The sequence below is a fragment of the Eschscholzia californica genome, unplaced genomic scaffold, assembly GCF_041429995.1.
Source record: "Eschscholzia californica isolate CP2 unplaced genomic scaffold, dmEscCali1.0.p SCAF_4, whole genome shotgun sequence".
Lineage (NCBI taxonomy): Eukaryota > Viridiplantae > Streptophyta > Magnoliopsida > Ranunculales > Papaveraceae > Eschscholzia > Eschscholzia californica.
This window is the reverse complement of record NW_028238461.1, coordinates 31727113-31748208: the sequence shown is the minus strand read 5'-3', so window position 1 is coordinate 31748208 and position 21096 is coordinate 31727113. Positions and strand designations below refer to the sequence as shown.

The 21096-nt window shown below is 37.2% G+C and overlaps 2 protein-coding genes across 2 annotated transcripts; one reads left to right on the top strand and one right to left on the bottom strand.

The window, feature by feature from the left end:
• Positions 1–858: 858 nt before the first annotated feature.
• Positions 859–18985, top strand: LOC147544147 (fanconi anemia group D2 protein). Its single transcript, XM_086636458.1, has 30 exons — positions 859–957; positions 1427–2728; positions 2836–3048; positions 3435–3566; positions 3658–3787; positions 3864–3910; positions 3987–4088; positions 4319–4423; positions 5012–5154; positions 5280–5374; positions 5456–5534; positions 5646–5697; positions 5776–5856; positions 9406–9501; positions 9584–9687; positions 9883–10345; positions 14099–14134; positions 14221–14425; positions 14507–14640; positions 14762–14942; positions 16232–16464; positions 16551–16646; positions 16813–16905; positions 16992–17024; positions 17121–17255; positions 17390–17450; positions 17527–17582; positions 18091–18147; positions 18228–18348; positions 18680–18985. The coding sequence occupies exons 2-30, from the start codon at positions 1682–1684 to the stop codon at positions 18835–18837; spliced, it is 4488 nt and encodes a 1495-aa protein (XP_086492584.1). The 5' UTR covers positions 859–957; positions 1427–1681; the 3' UTR covers positions 18838–18985.
• Positions 18986–20477: 1492 nt separating this feature from the next.
• On the bottom strand, positions 20478–20982 carry LOC147544146 (outer envelope membrane protein 7). Its single transcript, XM_086636459.1, has one exon. The coding sequence runs from the start codon at positions 20938–20940 to the stop codon at positions 20686–20688; it is 255 nt and encodes an 84-aa protein (XP_086492585.1). The 5' UTR covers positions 20941–20982; the 3' UTR covers positions 20478–20685.
• Between the last annotated feature and the right edge of the window lie 114 nt (positions 20983–21096).

Genomic DNA, 21096 nt, shown 5'->3' with positions numbered 1-21096 from the left:
ATTAAAATCACAATTACATTCATAGTAAAATTGATCCACAATATTACATGGTATGAGAAATCTTATTCTTCTGAGAACTACATGAGAGTTACATAAGTAAAGTTCTACACAGAACCTTCGAATGTAAAGTGCCTCATGAAGGGAAAGGAATTAACAAGACACAAACTCAAAGAAAAAACCCTAAAGGTCGACAAAAAGATCCTGAAGATTGAGAATGAAAAGACCCTAGAGGTTGACAAAATTATTGTACTAAGACTAAAATTGCCCCCAACCGAGAGAACCACCGCCGCCATTACCGGGAAATCGCCGCCACCACTGAAAGAGTCGCCACCACCACGAGGAAAACCACCATCACTACCAGGAAACCACCATGATCCATTCCACAAACCACCACCATTTCATACCACAAACCAGTCCCCACCATCCCCATTGAAACCACTGGAATCCACCTAAACACTACCTCAAGCCACCACCATCTTTTGACGAGGACCAATATCAACATCGCCAATTGAACTCTACTGTGTGTTTTTTCTTACGTTAGAGATTTGCTCCCTTATATAAGAGCATCCTGAACTCTGTTGAAAACTAAGCGCTAATTCCAGTAGAATACTTTGGATCCCGCCAGGGAATAATTGTATCTTCTTGCCTGCGATAAATATCATCTGTTATAATGCGTTGTGAAAGTAGAGTTTCATTGTCTTCTTCATCATAAGCAAAATAGTCCAAGATCTTCTGATCTCTCCAAGTAACCAATAGTAACATGCCCTGTTCCACAATCATCCCATTTTCCATCCTCATTCGAATAGTAAACCTTCACACGTTGCATAGAAGTCTCAGAAGCCTCCACCAGAATACACCACGACCACCATCTCTTCAAGAATACAACGACCACCACACCGATTTGGGACCCTAGAAACTATTAATGGAGGGAAAACAAACTACAAAGGAAAGATAAGGGTGCCTCTATAGGCGCCTCCCCTAATTGCTGTAGGGGCCTCCCTCTGTTGGCGCCTCCCATACAGAGGGTTTTAACATCAATTTAGTGTGTGTAGTAATGAACAGAGACAAATCCAAAAAGCACTTATAAGAATTATCATAACATCAATTATTTCGATACCTGGTTCTAGGGTTTTAGCATTTGAAATATCACTAATTAATATTTGATCTCTTCAAATGATAGATCAATCACTTATTCTGATCTATTCAAACCACTAATCTCAAATTTGTTTGATCTTTCTTTCAAGAACAATAAGCATTTTAGATGGATCGCCCATTTCTGGAAGTAGAAAGAGAAAGAAAAGTATGAAAAAAGAAAATAAGAAGAGGTGCGGGAGGAGCCTTTTGGTACGATAAGGGAGGCGCCAACAGAGGGAGGCCCCTACAGCAATTAGGGGAGGCGCCTATAGAGGCACCCGAAAGATAAAAGGGTTCGTGGGAAGGGAAAGTATTGCCTTTAAATTTCCCAAAACAAAAATAAATAGGAAGATCCTAATATCCCATCCAAAGTTTGTCAAAAGAAACTTACCGCCTCTACGTTTGAAAAGTGGCGGGTGTTTTTCTGCTCAAATCGGTTCCTTACTCTTCCCTCTTCTTCTTCTGAATCCTTCCTTTCTCTCCTCTGGATGTTATTTTGATTTAGTCGATAATTCTCTTGGCGTTTCTCAAAATTGATTTGGATAGTATGGTTTTCCTTCACCAAGCTTCTTCGTCTCGGAAGAGACCCCTCTCCACTGTAATCCCCGAAACCCCACCTAAACTCTTAAAATCCACCACCACCACCACCGCCTCCGCCGCTTCTTCCATTAAAGACAACACGAAAGACAAAAATAAAGAGGAGCATGTTTGTGAAGAAAAAATGATATCAATACTTGCAGATGCAGGATGTACCCTCTTCAATCACACTACCTCTACTCCTTCTCTCCCTCCCGACACTCACAAATTCCGTCGTCATCTCAACCACCTCTTTACCTCTTCCTCTAATCCTTTTCTCCTCTCTGATTTTATCTCTGGTTTCAGTTCTTATATTCGCAACCCTAACAATCTCCGTAAAATCCTCATTTCTGCTCCTCGTGAAAGCCTCCTTCACATCCTCTTACTAATTCCTTCTCTTCAATTACACCTCCAACTTATGCTTTTGGAGAAACTTCCTGAGTACTACTTGGATGGCCAAAGCTCAAACCCTAATCAATCACTTGAGGATGATTTAGCTAGGTTAATTCTTAATCACTTCCGTTGGCTTGATTTCCTTGTTGATCCTAAAGCTTTTTCTGACAAGTTATTAGAAGTTCTCTCAATATGCCCTATTCATCTTAAAAAAGAGATTATAGGATCTTTGCCCGAGATTATTGGTGATCAGAATAATTGTTCTGTTGTTTCATCTCTCCAAAACATGCTGGAGGATGATTCTGAGTTAATTGTGCCTGTTCTTGATTCATTTTCGAATTTGAATTTGGAGGATCAGTTCCTAGAACAAGCAATCACAGTTGCTTTATCTTGTATTAGGACTGTGGATGGTGAGCACATGCCTTATCTCATTAGGTTTTTAATGATGTCTGCTACACCGGGAAACGCTGGTCGGATTATTTCACAGATCCGTGAGCAGTTAAAGTTTATAGGTTTAACCAGTTATCAAACTGTTAGAGGGAAGAAACTGAAAGGAAAATCACGAGTTGATAATTCTGAGGCTTTGGTTCTCGAAGCCTTAAGATCAAGTCTTCGAATTAACAATGTACAAGTCACTCCTTTTCTTTTGTTTACTATTTTATGCTAGTTACCTGTGTTTGTTGAATCGTTTATCTTATATTTGTCTCTCTATTTATTGAAATTCTATGGCAGATTCTTTGTCACGAGATTCTAAAAGAACTTAAAGGCCTTACAAAACCTCAGGATCACAAAGTTATTGATGTGTGGCTACTTATGCTTATATACACAAATGGTGGTTTAGTGCAAAGGAGTGTAGAAAGTATTATTAAAAAGAAGATCATTGAAGGTTGTTTCTGCGAAGCTCTGTTTGATCAGTGCATTCATGAGCATGGGGAATTAGTGCAGGTATGATTTTTTTTTTATACTTCGATTGTGTGATTCCTGTGAAATAATGCGAAACTGTGAACAATATTAAGTTGTTTTGCTGCAACGTTTGCTTTGCCTGCTTTGATGGTTGTATGTCTGTATGTAACTAGTTGGTAACTGATATGTAATGTTTTCCAACTTATTAGCTATCGATTTATGTATTTCAATATTATATATTTGCTATCATTTACTTACTGGGTCATGAGCCAGGACATTTGTTGGCCAATGTTATCAAGTATCAATAGCTCTTCGCAAAGTCATGCATTTTCTTTAGGAAACAAGGGATGAGTCTTACTTTCAGTAGTCTTAAGCTTTATTAATCTGTTACTTTCTTAGTTGTGCATAATACATTCTTGTGTATTCAGGAGTATTTCTCTTCGTTTCTATCGGTGTGTGACTATCTTCTGACATGTAAAGAATACAAGGCAAGGAATTTTGGCGTTCACCTGTATATGTCGATGTTCATCGAGTTCAGTGACACTTATTCTAGACAAGAAGTAAGAATACCTAACCTTTTGGTTGGTAATCTTTTGCTTGGTCACTGTAATTTGTCTAATTAAAACTATCATGACCCTGCACGTGGTGCAGGTCCTAGGTGCATTAGTTACTCATATAGGTTCTGGAATTAATGATGAAATGGGTTCTGCGTTAGAGACTATGGTACTTCTAGCTTCAAAATATGCGCAGGAACTTATCCCACTCTCATCCTATATCAATGGTAATTTTTCTCTGCATCTGGTGATTTGCACTCTTCTGTTTAGACTAATCTAAAGTCATTTCTTTTCTCTTTACAGGCATCTTGGACTACTTGGAAGGGTTTAACATTGATAATCTACATAAGGTTTTTGCTCTTCCACCTTTTCTACTCATTAAGTTTTGTTCTTCTCTTTCACTTCATTATCACTTTAATATTACAGGTCTATGAAGTCTTTAGCCATTTGGCATTGGCAGCCCGATGTAATGCCGATTCTGTTGGGTCATCTATTGCTAATGAACTTTTGATGATCTTAAGGAAGCAGGTATGGAGAAGCTTGTCCCCAAGGTTGAATGTCATGTACCTTTTACTTTGTTGACTCTCTCTCTCTCTCTCTCTCTCTCTCTCTCTCTTCACTTTCTCGAGGATCAGCACCTATGGTTGATCAGCACGGGTCTGCTCGGTCTACCAGTTACTTGGATGTTGGGCGATCCAAACTGCATATGGTTGATCTACGAGTAAGTGGTGAAGGCAGTTTGTTATTTTAATTGGCAGGTCACCAATTCAGATTTGAAGTATAAGAAGATGGGTATAATTGGAACTCTAAAGATGGTATCCTGTCTTGGGAATAAACGTTCATCCTCTTTATCCTCATCTCAGGTAAAACGATTTAACATAATATTAGAGCTTTTCGTACTTTCCTTTTGTGTGTATTTGATCAGTTTAAAAGTTCATGCTTACGTTGGAATTAGTTGTTGTGTTATGGCTGATTTTGTTAGCTGACCTTGAATTGTAAACCTTTAATATATGACATCTTATTATATTTTAAGCGTTAGGAACTCAAACACGTAGGTAGTTAAGTTGTTTCTTTTGATTATCGTGGTTTTGAATCGGAACTATGGTTTTGTACTCTGAAAAGTCTAGTTGACTAAGCTGGTTGGTATCAATTCTAGTCCGTAACATAGAGCTAAGATTTTTTTTTTTTTGAAACTTGTAGTTAGCTGGTAGACTCGCTGCAAGAGAAAAAGATAGTAAATAAAATAGGCAGAAAAAGAGTGAAATGAAACCTATACTATTCGCAGCAAATTTAGAACTATGTAATGACCTTTATGATCTAATCATGTCATAACCCTCAAATATGGTTCATGATGCGAAAGTCTAGGTTATTATGTAATACTTATTTCACTTCTAAGTGATATTTCTTTGTTCAATGGTCATAAATTAAGTATTCATATTTCACTTCCACAGAAAACTAATTGTGAGGAGTCTTTGGAACTTCTGAAAATGTCTATGGATTCCTGTAAGTTGTTACCAAGTTCCTTGATCCTGTTTTACGACGAAATGATAGCATTACTTGAATCCACCAGTCTGCAACCAGCAATTATGGAATGGTGATCATTTTAGATAACTTAAATTTTACTAAAATAAATTTTGATTTGTGAGAGGCATACTAACTGTGTCTTTGCAGTATAACTTATACTTGACGTCTTTGATTTAATTCGTGACTGTCTTTTAGGATTGGGAAACATGTAGGAGAGTTCGAAACCATGTTTCTATCTGATCTTGAAGGAGGGAAGTTGCTCTCAAATGAATCATATTTTGATTTAGAAGGTAAACTTAGGAACTGTTGAAGAAGATTATACTCTGCTTTGGCATCAATTGATATTTACTTTGTTTGAACTTCTTTTCCAGGGGAACTATGGATGAACTTGGATGGTGACCTGTCACCTATTGGTTTGAATATTTTGCCACTTGTGTGCACATCATCTTGGTATAGTTTCTTTGAGTTTCCGCTAAGAATTATTTCGTTTATTCTTACACTTCTCAGAGCAGTTTTGTTTGGTGTGGTGACTTATGAACCTTGCAATTTTGTTGAGCACAGTTATTCATCACCTTTACAAATTCTTCCTGCTTACTTCCGTTTGCTCTCTGTTGTAAGTGAATTATTTCCTTGATCACTTAGGATGACAAGAAAATACATAACTAATCTTCCTCTTTCGTCATATGGTAAGGTTGAGAGGATGACAAATCAGGGATCACTTGGCGGCATTGATGCATTACTTGGCTGCCCTTTGCACCTTCCTTGCTCCAAGGTTTGACGATAGTTCTGTTTGAGTTGTCACTTATTCTTTGTCACACACTTCTTAAGGTTTATGTTTCTCTTAACATATTACTGTTTCCTGTCTGACATTTAGATCAGATTAAATGTTTCTAGTTTTTACTAATCACTTGCCAAAATGGTGTGGCATGCTCCCATATGTTGCTGCTAGGACTCTAGAGACAATCCTTTACTTGGTTCAGAAAAGGAGAGGACAATTGTTACATTTTTTAAATGGTTGGTGACTATGTGTTCGTAGCTTGTAGAAACAGACACGCTTAATAAACTATATGCATAAAATTCTTAGAACTGAACAAATTGCAGTAAGCTACACAGTAAACTACAGAGCTGACATTGCATTTCAGAATATGTTACGAGCCCTTAATCAGGTCATATGCCATAACTATACACTTATACTAGAACATAGAAGTAATATAGTAAATTAATGCAAACAAAACGTAATAACTCTCTCAGAATCGAATGTAGAACTTGATATTACTCCAACACCGTCAGAGCCTTTCTCAAGTCTTTCCCTTTAGATGAAATCAAGGGAAAGACTTGAGAAAACGTTTCATAGGAAATAAACTTGATATTAACTTGACTATAAGAAGATTCTTGGTTGAGTTTACAGGCTAGGGAGTTCCCGTATTTATTGTACTTTCTTTTATTACTCTTAGACAGCTTATTAATATGTAGGACTTAAAATTCTAATTGACAAATTGGTTCCTTTTAGATACTTCAGAGAAATATTTCTACTATATTATAGAAGTAATAATTAATTTGCATTATAAATCTAAAACTTCTTAAATCTACCATTTGAAAACCCAGAAAACACCAAGTACTACAGTGTATGCTATCAGACTGGAAAGTTTGATCTCATACGCATGGTACTAAACTCAACATATTCAAAACTAGAATGGGCGAAATTGTTGGTTTTGGACTTCGTCTAAGAAATTCCATTTGTTGTTATATATTTTGCATAAATGATGAAATATTTCAATTTACAATAAGTTTATACTAGAACTTAAGAGCATCTCCAATGCAACGCTCAATTTGAAAAATTCAATTTGACACATAAGATTATTTGAGTTTCTAACAAAAAATACTCTCCAATGCAACACTCAACTAGAATCTCAATATGATGTGTCAACAATAAATGACAGTTGAGTTTTCTTTTGAGTATCTCAACATTTATTGTTGTATCTCAATTGGTCCCTATCATCATTTAATATATTAAAATAAGAAACAAGAGTAAATCTAAAGTAAATGTTGAGATTTTTTGAGTGTTGCATTGGAAGTATTTTGAATTGAGTATCTCTATTGTGCTACCTAGGAAAGAGAAACTCAATTCATACTTGACACATTGGAGTAATTGAGTTTTTGTTGAGTGTTGCATTGGAGATGCTCTAAATAAGATAGGAGATTATTTTAGTTCCCACTTAAATATACCAGAAGTACAGTGTAAATGTGTAATAGAGGAGGAACTGCTAGTAAGCAATCGAACTTTAAAGTAGATCTACTGAAAGAAAGGAAGTGGAGAGAGGGCAACATGCATTGTAAAACCATTCCCACCTTATAAGTTCATCTTCATGAATTTTATGAATCTACCGAATAAAGTTTTTTTTTTTTTGAAACGTATTTACTGAATAAAGTTAAGGTTTCATCTTCTTTGTGAAACAAAACGTTTTTGATGTGGTCTCTAAGATACATTTAACTTTACCTTTTAATACTACTACAGTCATAGTTAGGGTTAATTCCATTTTGCCCCCCTAAAGATGACCAACTCCTAGTATGACCCTTTTTCATTTTTTCGTTAATCAACTGTTAGTCGACTGTAACACTGAATTTACTTTACATTTTTACCATTATTTTCAAAAGTATTCACGTCTCTGACTCGACCTCTATTTCTTCACTGGAGATTGGTCGTCGAAAGACGGTCGGACGACCGCCTCCCTGCGACCGCTCATAAAAAAAGAGAGAAAGGGAAAGAAGAGGAAAGAGAAAGAGAAAGAGAAAGAGAAAGAGAAGTAGAAAGATAAATAGAAAGAGAAAGAAAAGAAGTTGTTGGAAGGAGGAAAGGAATTTTTTTTTATAAAGGGTCGCTAACAGATGGTTGTCTGGTCGTCTGTCGGCGATTAATCTCCAGCGAAGAAATAGAGGTCAGGACAGAGAGGAAAATGCTGTTGAAAATAAATGTAAAAATGGAAAGTAAAATCAATTGTCAAAGTTGACTAATAGTTTTTTTTTGAATCGTTCAGCGTGTCTCGAACCCTTGACCTCTGGGATGGAAGACTATACTTCTTACCACTCCAACCAAGGGTTTTTGACTAATAGTTAACCGACGGAAAAATGGAAAAAGGGGTCATATTGGAAGTTGGTCATCTTTAGGGGGCTATTTTAGTGAGTTGGTCTTCTTTAGGGGGCCAAAATGGAATTAACCCTTATAGTTTATGTACTACCCTTAGGCTTTTGGTGTGTTACTAAGACGATCGTCTAATCAAGTCGTGCAAAATGCAAATAACACTCAATTTACTGTCGAATTAAATATAACACTAAATATTTGCATAATATAGCAACATAACCTATATTTAAGCTTACACTTTCTTTGAACTTTCATTGAGTCCCCATGTGAATGATCCAAAGTACGACCTTTTTGGAGGACGATTATCTTTTTAAGCAAACCATCTTCACAGAAATGAGATAATATGTCAACATTAGCATAATATTTCACGGGTTGTGTAAGATTTGGAAAAATTTCAGCCCTCACCTAAGTTTCACTAAATATTTCTCTTTTTAGTGGCAGCAAATTTAACCGCAAGTCCGCAACAAGAATCTATTATTTTGACAAGAGGGTGACCAGTCTCATTAAGTAAGCATGTCTGGTTATTTCTTGATAATGTAGTCCCTAATCAAAATCCCCGTTGCTTATATCACCTATAATCTTCGACTAAAGGCATCTCCGTTTGCTCTCCGCTCAGAAACTTCCTATTTTCTTAAAAAACTCAGTCTGTCAATGCACTCAGGAGTAGGTAAAGCAACCAAACTATCCATATAGAGTTGAATTAGAGTAAGTAGATGGTCACGCTACATGTTTTCAAATACATGCAGTAAAACAAATATACGACACGCGCTCCTTTGAAGAAAACCACTCAAACAAGGTGCCTGGGTACTATTTCTTTTAAAGTACAGTACCAACTTCTGTCGGGATATTTTTTGTCAGTTAATGGAAAAAATTGAAGAGAAAAGAAAAAGAAAATGTAGTTGAAATGGATATTCTTATATTGGTTTTAATTTACATCAGTTACAAGATCCATGTGGATGATGTGTATTAATACTCTAAGTTAGGCGTAAAAACAAAATTCGACCACTTTAAGTCATGACACAAAGCACTGTCTGTTCTTGCCAGTATTTTATATTTTAGTGATATTCAAATATTTGATGGTTTTGGTTTAATCGATTTGTTACTTTTATCCTTATGCTATGAATTAGAAAACATAGTGTGCATAAGCTGTCTAATAACATGTATTTTCTTGTTGAACGCCAGTACTTTGTTCCAACTGTATGGTTCTCACTGACGGGGAGACAGAAGCAGGCAATATGTCTTTCTCTATTTTATGCAACTAATTGGATTAGGGAACTGGTAAGCTTCCATAACACATGAGCAGATTTTTGTTCATTTTTTTTTATGTCAACCACATGGTAAAACAAAAAATTGGATGCAGCTGAATGCCTTCTGTACACAAGTTATTGGAAGAAAGGATTGTATAAGTCAGGTAACAAAAGATGAAATAACTGCGAAGTTATTGAAGCGCTTGAGGAACCTAGTGTGAGTATTTTCGTACTCAGTTCTCTGCATCACTTTCAGCAGATTGATATTGATGTTTATTGGCGTAAAATCTTTGCCAACTATTCATCTGATCTAACAGAAGAACTATTTTAATAAAACCATTGGAATGTGTAAAATTTGTTCAATCCCCTAAATGTTATATCTTTGCTTAAATTAAAGGTTTTATCTGCACAGATTTGTTGAAAGCTTATTAAACGCTTCTCTCAAGTTGTACCCGCTTCCCCTACCTCAACTCCACCTCCTATTGGAGTACCCAGGATCTTCATACTTGAGCAAGCCTAATTGCTCTGCACACAAGGACAAGAAGAGTGAGAATAAAATAGCATCTTCGAGCTCTTCATCTAACAAGAAGAAAAAGATTAAGAACTCAAAGGCCCCAGAAACATCAGATAACAGTCAAAAGTTCAAGCAACCGACAATTTTGGATGTATTCAGAAAAGCTGGAGTCCAAATAAGCCAGGAAGCATCAAATGAGTCAAGCAAGAGAAAGACATCTCAGTATGAAGAACACCACAGCAATGATTCTACAGAGCTTGGAAATATAGAAATACCTGAGCTTTCCAAGGTTCAGGATGCACAAAGATCCAAATGCAGGCCGTTACTGGTTGACTGCTTATCTATTTTAGCCTTCTCAGAGGTATGTACATCTGCAAAATGATGTTGGAATATGTGACATTGACATGTGCACACAGGTATCAGTATCCAATGCCAGTATGAGGCATCAGATACAGTGCGTGGGGAAAAGCCAGTCCAAAGATATGGTTATAGAAATCAATATTTTTTTTTATCTTAGTTATATTAGGTCCTTTGTTTTCACTTACGAGTTACGACTCTCTTACTTTTGGGTCTATCCACTAATAACAAAAATGTTATCCTAGAGTGGTATTTTATGGCCATAACACGATAGTGTGAAAAGCCACTTAACAGGTATGTAGAACTCCAACATCATTCCTACTTAAGTGATTGGTCTTTGGATTATCCAGCATGAGTATCTAAGTTCAAGTGCCCCATATGAGTGTCCGAGTATCCTAGTTTGCGACATGGTGAACAAAGAAAAACTAAAAAAGAAGTAATCTTGTGTTATATGGGTTAAGGGATTGCTCTTCTTTTCCCTGAACATTAAATTGCATATCTAAAATCAACGTTAGACCTCAGATTGTGCCCTGATATACCATCCCTTTCTGAATCTGTATAATATGAGTACCTAGTCGTTATTTTTATCTTGGACTCGACGGCTGTTGGTTTAAGGTTACATTTTTTTCTCAAGATACAGAGGAAGGGGCGGTATATATTGCTATGCATGTATGTATTTTGAATATCGAAACAGTCACTAGAGTGTAGAGTCACAATACAGCAATTTGTGGAGTTATGAATGCAGAAGAGTTGAACGCTGAACTTTTCAACAGTAACATGGATGATGTAGAATTGTAGATAGACAAATATCTGGATATATTATCCTTTGCATATATAATTATATACATTTGCAAATCACATAATTAACTTTTTTTTTCTCCAAGATATGAAGACCAAGATTTGATCCCAAGTTAGAATTAGATGTGGGGTGACTTAGGAGATGTGTCCATGTTATATGAAGGGGTCCCTGGTCCATGGGCATAAGAGTCCAGCTGGGAGTGCGCAAGTTGAATAGGTGTTTCTTTTCTTAGCAGAGACAGAAAGTCACACTGTCTTCCTGATTCTAATTTCCATTTTCCTCAATCATGCATTTTTTGGTAGCTAATGGAGAATGATGAAGAATGTCTAGGATAATTGATCATTCAAGAGATCCAGTGACACAGATGATAAAACAGATGCTGATTTGTTTAGTTCATTGAACGTTGAAGAGACCGAGTGAGACATACAAACATAGTCTATCCTTTCCAGTTGTTTATTCTTCTCTTCCTTCTTCCATTTTAACCACTAATGACCATTTACGTTACGAAACAAGTTGCTTCGAGAGTTCCATTTGCAAGTTGGTTTGACATATGAAAGGCCAAAAGAAAAAACAGGATGAGAAAAGAAAAACTGATTTTTTCAGTTTTACATGTTAATAGTCATTTGATGCAAGTTTCTATATGAATGTTGTCACGAGTCTAACGTTATCTCTGGAAGCTTACAGTTACACGTACGAAGTGCGTGACTATAGAGGACATGTAACTTTCCTGTAAGTCTGTAACATATGAAATAAGATAATGTCTAACTGTACAGCAGTTACTTCAGCACTGAGTGTTTATCTAATAGATAGTTGGTCAGTGGAGCATTTGCTTCGATAACTAACAAGAGTTGGGGCTACACACATTAGTGGAATTGTGCGAAAAGAACTGATACAATTAAGGAATATAATTGGTTCTGTTGATATGAAAGTTAACAAAGTTGTATTGTGTATTATCATATATGTGACTGCAGATGTCCAGTGCTACATCTGATAGAGGGTATATCTCAACTTTGGTATGCATAATCTATGATCAGACATCAGTTCTTAACAATATCTTACACTATGTATCACTTTGTAATCGCTGACCTAGACTCTGAGCCATTGTAGTGTTCAGCTGAAACCTCCATAATTGGATGCAAGCTGGGGGTCCTGCCCACTACTTACCTTGGTCTCTCCTTGGGTCAGGGGTATAAGTGCAAGGCTTTTTGGGACCCAGTGATCGAGAGAGTGAACAGGAAGCTCTCTTCTTGGAAGGCTAAAACTCTATTTCGTGGGGGCAAGCTGACGCAGATCAAAGCAGTCCTATCAGCCTTGCCCATTACTATCTTTCTCTCTTCAATATCCCCAGCTCAGTCCTTAAATATATAGACAGCAAAATGTGCAACTTCTTATGGAATAATTCGGAGAGCTCCAAAAGGATTCATTGGGTTGCTTGAGACTTGATTTGTCTAGACCTTCAGGATGGTGGTCTTGGCATTAAGAGCCTTAAAGTCATGAATGATGCCCTGCTTATGAAGTGGTTATGGAGGTTTGCTCAAGACAAATCAGCCCTATGGCATGATATTATAGCCGAGAAATATGGGTTGGTGCAGGATGGGTGGATCCAGAAGCAAGTTAAGCAACCCTATGGCTGTAGCGTATGGAGGGGTATAGTGTGGAAGGCAAATGTGTTGAACACCATCACCAAATGGAGTCTAGGAAATGGCAAGACCATTCACTTTTGGGAGGATGTCTGGTGTGATAGCCCTCAAGGATAGATTCCCGGCTATTTACCACATAGCAGTCCTAAAAGAGACTCCAGTACATCAATTTTATATTCGAGATCTTAATATCTGGGATGTCACTCATAGAAGGCATTTAAACGTTTGGGAAATCCCAATCTTCATTCATCTGATGGACTTCCTAAAAGATATTTGGCCAATAGAAGACGTGGCTGATTGGAAGATTTGGTGTAGTGATGAGAAGGATCCCCTCTCGGTTAACCAGTGCTACTCAAGGATCAAGTATCAGGCTCCCTATACGGCTATACCTATTCCTTCAATTTCCTTGTGTTGTGGTCGCATAAAGTGCCCCCCTAGAGTTAGTTTGTGGTTTGGGCAGCTGTTCTTGGAAAGCTTCCAACGATCGACCAGCTTCAGAAGCGAGGGGTGCCTTGGCCTAATAGTTGCATTTGGTGCAAGGAGGGAGAATCAGTGGAGCATCTGCTTCTCCACTGTCCAAAAGCTAGACCCCTTTGGTCTTTCTTTGTATCATCGTGTGGTAGCAATTGGTGCAGTCCAAAGTCCATGGGTCAGACCATGGAGCAATGGAACTGGTTATTTACTAACAAAAGCAAGAGGGACCTTTGGAGCCTTATTCCTTTCGCTATTGTTTGGGCAATTTGGATGGACAGGAATGATAAGACCTTAAAGTTTAAAGACTCTAATGATGGTTCTATCTTAGAGGTGGAGGATATCCTAGTTATCCTCTTCCATTGGAGTAGGCAGTTAGTTTGGGCTAGGAATAAGTCCTGTTTCGAGTTCATCTCTAAGTGGGAGGATGTTTTGATGTAATTTTCCTTTTGTTTTGCTTTAGTTTTGTCTGTTTTGTTCTTGTCCTATTCTTGTTTTCCTTCTTTCTCCTTAATATTAATTCAAATTATTCAAAAATAAGCATAATAAGTACTTTTCCTGTTCTACCTCATGCATGTTTCATCCCTTTAGAGGAGTTAAAGGAATGGGTGGATTTAAAGTTCTAAACATTCTTGACTGTTCAAATGGATATACTATAATCATCATGGTTTTAAGTCATAAAGCGTCAAGCTAGTTTCTTACTTAGCAAAGTGAATGGTTAGTAAGATCAGCAATAATGACAAAGCATATTTCCATCGAATATGATTAAGAGTTATTTTCTTCGCTAGTTAGTCGTTGTTTTGAATAGCAGAACCAGTGAGGTAGTCTAACATTTTTTTGACTACAGATGCAAGATACTTGCTGTTCTGATCCTGCTGCCGAGGTAATAGTTCTACTAATCTTAGAGAAACTAGGGAGGATGACTGAGAGTTATATACATTTACTTACGTTTGTATACTTCCTTATTAGCTACCCCTGCATCTGTACCTTCTACGAGATCTGCACCAAAAGCTGGATCACTTGAGTCCTCAGAGGAAACTATTTTCACCTGGATGCTTGGGGGATCCACTCGGTCTCAGCAAGACGACATCCATTGAGTTCCTATACAAAATTAGGCCATTATTTGTAAGCCTAAAGAAACATTTTGATTGTGCAGTTTCGGTACTCACGGAAGGTAAACTATCTATATTGTCCTACACACTTTGCTTATCCTCTGTTACTCTATAAATTTTTTTTCACACAGATAATGATGCAGGAGATGAAATTTGTGGAGAGCACTGGAAAATTCAGTCTGCTTCTGTTGCAAATCCAGATATTCCTGAATTGGTGGTCTCAAAATCATCAGTTGCTGGTTCAGTCTGTAGTGAAGTCCTTTTATGCTTTGGCAAGGCAAGACGTGCTGATATCTGAAGTTCCTTTTTTCAACTTCGTTGGTGCAAGTTTGATTAGGTAAAGTTTACCAACTAGTGGGAGCAGATTAAGTTTCTCATTCCGTATTTCCTCGGTGCAGATGCTAAAGCTTCCTGATATTCAAATGGATATACCCTTACTCTCTGATCTGCTGAACTCCTTCCAGCCCATCAGAATACCGGAGAGTCTTTTATCAACCATAAAACCAATTCCTTCCGCCAACGACATAGACTACGCTTATTGTGGTGCTTATTCCTTCTTGGAAGATATCTTGGACAAAGGTAATTTAACAAAGCATGCTTTGCATTTGGTGATTGCATTGGTATACAGTAGAACTGCATGCAACGCCGAGCAGTCCAATTGACCTATATCATATGGATACAATGTTTTACATGTCGGATACTAGAGCTGGGAGCTCTTTTTTTTTTTGACAAATAGCACTGGGAAGTCTTATATTCTTGTCAGGCACTGAATTCACTTTAACAGGTATAACGTGCAATTCTGTGTCCACATCTTGTGTACTTGCAGATGATCGTGTTAGGATCATAAATTAGTACTCATTAACTTCATTGTATATAATTTTAAAGTAAAAAGTGGTTGATCAAAAAGGAAAAAATGAAAGACCTAGAAAGTATAAAAAGAAAATATACGTGTAGGCTGTGTAATGTAAACATGTAGGTAGAAGCAACTAGGGAGGCTCATAATTAAATAGAACTTCTTAGTTTTCAACTTGGAACGATGAATTGTGAAAGTAATTACTTTTTGAAACTTCGAATTGATATTAATAAGAGAAAGAACAGGGGATATACAGATAAGTACAGAAAAATAAAAATAAGGGAGGCTGAAAACAGCCTAATGTTACATCATGATAGCCTCCCAATTGCACACGAAGTCCATAAAAGTGAAGTTCCTACCCCAACCTAACTGGAACAACATTGCTAAACCATCCTGCACTGCCAATAAGCTATTTGGGTTGGGCTCTTTAAATATTTTTTCGTTTGTATGTTTCCAAATTACCCAGATAATTGTTATTGGGATCGTGAACCAGACATCTCTTCATTTTCTAACCTTGAGATTCTGCCATTGCATTATAGCCTGGTGAGTTTGCCTTGGTACACACCATTGGTTACCCGATTTTGATAGGAAGAACTCCCATACGAAAGTAGCCATATTGCATCTTAAAAAGATTATGTTCAGCTGATTCCTCATACATGAGAAGAATTATGAAAGTAATTGAAACATGTGGAAAAGATAGCTGGTTACATAGTTACTTTTTAGTTATCTATAACTAGTTACTTAGTAGTTGTACCTTTATCTATTAGTTGGGTAGTTATTTACTATTATATGTTGGTGCTTTAGTGGGTGTCTTTTTTTATGTATATGTGTCCAGAACATGAATAAAAACAAGATTAGAAGTTTTTCTTCTTTCAAACTTCAGATTTCTCTATCTCTACACGATTTATTTGAACCTATGTGCATGTAAATGTAAGGATGTTTTGATTATGAAGCTTTTTGGCGCTTACTGGGAGTTCTAGAAATTTGTTACGATGTTTCTGATTGAATTTTGCAGCTTGTTCGTTCTCTCTTCCATTGGCATCAGAAGTTCTGGCTACTCTTGAATCACTGGTGAATTCTGCCCAAATGTTGCTTCACAAGTTGCTAAAAACAGATGAGAAAAGTATACATGTAAGATTGGTTCAGAGAGTACTCCCTATTCTGCGCAGAGGAATTGGAACTTCTGCACAGAAGTTGCTAATGCAGACGTGGGATGGTGAAAATGTTCAGAATGGGGTCAAGAGCAAAGTGAGAGATTATTGCACTTAAGTGCTGCAGTGTTAACTCTTCTGTATTCTAATTTACATCTGATATGATTTTCTTACCTTTTTCAGAGTGATGTTATACAGAAGATATTGCATATCTACTTGAAAAATAGTGACTCAACGGCAGATTTACTCGTGGAGCTTGCTTGCTCTGTCTTGCCTCAGGTGCATATATATGGTCACAGTAGTACATTTATATTAAAAAGTTAGCTTCTGAGAAACTAGGAGAGCAGATCTTGGATTAGCAGCTAACTTCCTACCCCTCGCCGTATATGTGTAGTGTCATCATAACCACTCTTTTATGTGTTCAAAATTTTCCGTTTATTTATAGGTGCCATCATACAAAAATAAATCACCTGAAGAAGCTCTTCATCATTTCCCGACATTGTGCTCCACAACATTTGCTGTCTGGTATCGGGCACTGGTGAGTGGGTTCCCATGTCCTTTTTGCACTATTAGACAAATAACAGTCTCTCCATCAATTATTCATTAACTTGGTTGCATGTGCAGTATGAGGAAAATCTTGCGATCCTAAACAAGTTGGTGCGCTCCACATTCTTCTGGTTTTGCATCTAGCTTACCTTTGTATTATGAAGTTCTCAGAAAAGTTCTTAATCTTTTCTCATGTTCCCTTTATAGCTTAAGGAAGCTGCTTTGGTAGCAAAATGCTCCTCTGATGTTCGAGATGAAACCATACAACAGTTCTTGATCAAACTACGTCAATCTGTTGATGTAGTTGTATCTTTAGTCAACATGTGTAAGACTCACGATAAGGTGACTAATTATGTTACAGGAGAAGCCTTCTTCGAGTTCTAGAAACAATTTACTTTCAGCTGAGCCACATTTTTATTGATGAATCAATATAGAAGATGATGAGGATAAAGTGCAATTGTCAAACTGTGATGCAGGTAACTGTGCATGCAATGACAGTCAAATATGGTGGGAAGTTTGTTGATACTTTCCTGAAAGGTAGATATCTGTGTCTTCTTTAGTGTATTAAGCTTGTTAAAAAGTTTAACAGACTCGAATTGTATATTTTTCCCAGTTTTCGACTTCCTGGAAGCCCATTTTCAAGAGCAAGAAGACATTATAATCCAACTGGTGAGATGAACATTGAGTTCCTACATTGTAACTTGGGACTCATTTTTTCCTATTTTCTATCTTTTGTCATGTTCAGGTCTCAGAACTGACACATGCATACTCTTCTCACTTATTATTCGTTTCCACATAATCTAGGAGACTAGGACCCTGATATACGTACTGGAAGTAAAAAGGTTAATGTGTAAACAAAAGACCTGATTAGTAAGACAAGAAATCTACATATACATACATATATATATATGTGTGTGTATGTGTGTGTATGTGTGTGTCTGTGTGTGTGTGTCTGTGTGTGTGTGTCTGTGTATATAATATATGTATGCATACATGTATGAGTGTGGTTTCTTTGGCGTATATCCTGTACTAATCTTGTACTAGCCGTATCAACACCTTGTACCCGTGTCTGAATGCCGATATCGTAAAGGAGTCCATGTTACGTAGGTCTCTAATAGGCATTATTTCCATTTAATTTAGGGTCTATAATATACATTACTTATTCAATTTGGCTCAGGTTAAAGAGCTTCAGAAAGCAACAAGAGCCATACAGACACTATGTTCTGATGCAAAGGTTAGTCTTTCTCATACATGAAAAGACCTTCTCGATGTCAAGTTTTCTGCATCTTCATGGGGATATTTTCATTTTCTAAGGGCTCAAGACGTACAATGATAACCACCAAGATTCCTGCTACAAAAAGGTCCTTGGAGCGATTCTTGTTCCGAGTCAAGGCACTTCTCCACAATACATCAAGAGGATGCAAATTCTGGATGGGTGCGCATTATAAATTTTTCCATTCTTTCATAGTCTCTTGTTCATAACTTCTATTATTTCCAATATCAATTTGTTTTCTTATATTGCAATTACTAAGCTGGAGTGTAAATTGAGAAGTATACCAAATATTTAGAAAATTTGAACCGGTATTTTAATATTTCGATTACATTCATGACTGATTACTATGAAGCCATTAGTATGTTGGCTCCCTTCCTGACAATGACACAGGATGTTTGCGAGTCCATCATTAATCTTTCTTCTTGTTATTTAATTTCTCGATTTTCTTTTAACATACTTTCTGATGAATTGTATTTCCCTTTTACCGCGGCAGGTAACTTGAGGCACAAGGATTTGTTCGGTCAGGTGGTGAGCTCTCAAGTGTATGCAAATGGACAAGATGAGAATGATAGAGAAGTAGAAGAAGCTCGCATGGATGCAGATCTCAGGGATCAAGTTCATGATGGTAGTGAAGAAGATTGTGAGTTGTGATACTGAATGGGCCTTACTTCAGTTGTATGTATGCTGAAACAATGTAAACACTTGTCTTGCTAGACTGAATTCTTAGTATGACAGCATTGAGGAACACATGAACACATTCCAATCTACTTCAAATGAAATCAGCCAATGTGACATCTAATCTTTTTTACTTCAATTGTAGCAAAAGATGTTATAAATACATCTAAGGTGTACTAAAATGAAGTCTCCCAAAAAAACATTTAGATAGGACAGGCGTACGGTTTGAGACTCAGCTGCCATAGGTTTCTCACTTTCCGAGTTGATGGTGTGCCTCCACAGTTACCTTGTTTAAGGTTGGTAAAATATCGACTATATTTTGAGACTCTCCTCCACAGTTACCTTTTTTAAGGTTGGTAAAATATCGACTATATTTTGAGCCTTACATGAGGCTTATTACTCGGAGATGGTACATTTTGCCATATTAAATTGAAATGGCTTCCACAGCCTAAAATGTTCATATAACCTATGCTTGAAAATCGCAAATAGGGATTAGTCGGCCAACTAGGGCCTAGCTATCAGGCGGGATGTCATCGAGACTAGTCGGATTTCATCAGTTAATATATAATACTATATAACAACAATTAACACAATCTTAAGTTTATTAAAACTCAAATTAGTTCACAAACTCATATTTCGTCCATGAATAATCCAAAATTTTACATTAAAGAGCCAGACTAGCCCATTGTTGAGCCAAATTAGTCCATAAATTCCAAAATTCAAGCATTTAAAGACATCATAGAGCAAACTCAGTCCACAAACTCACATAACAATTATAGACATATTTGATTCATTACAGTATAGAGAAAGATGAAAAAGAAATGATAGCGAGAAACAAATGAGTTTGGTTGCTTGTTTTGGAAACTCCTAAAACGCTAGAACTTAAGAAATCTCGAGTTGATCGGGCTAGCCAACTAGGCGTTTCAGGGCTTCATGCCCTAGTTGATCGGCTCATAGCCGATTTCTTGTAATCCTAGGCGACGCTTTTTAAAGCATAGCATATAACATTGTTGAGAATATATGAACTACACGTTCCGGTTGCCAAAAGATGAGCTAAAAGATAGCTATTTAAGTGCTTATAAACTTACTGTTATTCTGTCAGCAAAAAAAAAAAACTTACTGTTATTTGGTACCAAAATCATATCACTGCTGGCCCATCATTTCGACAAGCGGACAACCAATATTGCCACCACCATCACCACATCCACTGGCGATTACCTCACCATACTACCGCTTTCACCCCATTGCCGCTGACAACAACTTAACCATTCCCTTGTAACTTGGATTATTTCCCCTGCTTCCACCCCCTACATATCCATCATCATACCACAATCACCAACATTCTTGCAACACCAAATCACCAACATTCTTGCAACAGCTAGTCACCAACATTAAAACACCATTTCCATTACCATAACAAACTTCATTTTGCTAAGGATCTATTCCTATTTCCTATATCCCCTTGGCGAACATTGAAATTTAGTACATTAGTCATGAGAGAACCAAAATAAACCTTATTTGAAGTAGTACAAGTTGTTCTCTCACAGCCTTGGCTCACAGAGAAACCTCTAAATCTCAGATTCATGTATTTTATATACGCCATGTGGGCAACAGAATGCAGGAAATGATGATTAGATAATGACAAAAATAACAAATTACAAATCCAATTACAAGTTACACATAGAGACTACTTGAATTATGTATTTCTCTCGACAGGAATCAGATCTATACGAACATTAGAAAATATCACAACAAAAGAAGTAAACATAAGAAGAAAATAGTTGTTGGAGTGAACATATACTTATACCCCAAAATTGTTAGTGATCAGACGATCTTTCCTGTGGAGGATACGACAGAAGAAACAGCAGCAGCGTCGGTTGTGATGGAGGAAGCAGGTGGATTGAGGGGCTCCCTGATGGAGGAAGAAGTATCATCATCATCAGGATCGTAATTAGGGTCGAGGGAGCGATCAATAGCTTCCCTTCCTTTCTCCAGACACGGCTTGCAGGCGATCTCGATCGTTATCCATCCCAGAGCCAGTCCTGCAATGGCGATAACTGCAGTCGTCACTGCTCCCATTCTCTCCCTCTCTTCTCTCTCCAGGTAATAGGACGGGCAGAACTAAATAGCAGTAAGTGAATTGTAAAAGGGGTTTTAAGTAAAGGGTGCGTCTATTGGCGCCTGCCATAATTGCTTTTGGGGCCTCCGTCTATAGACCGTACAGACTACAGACAA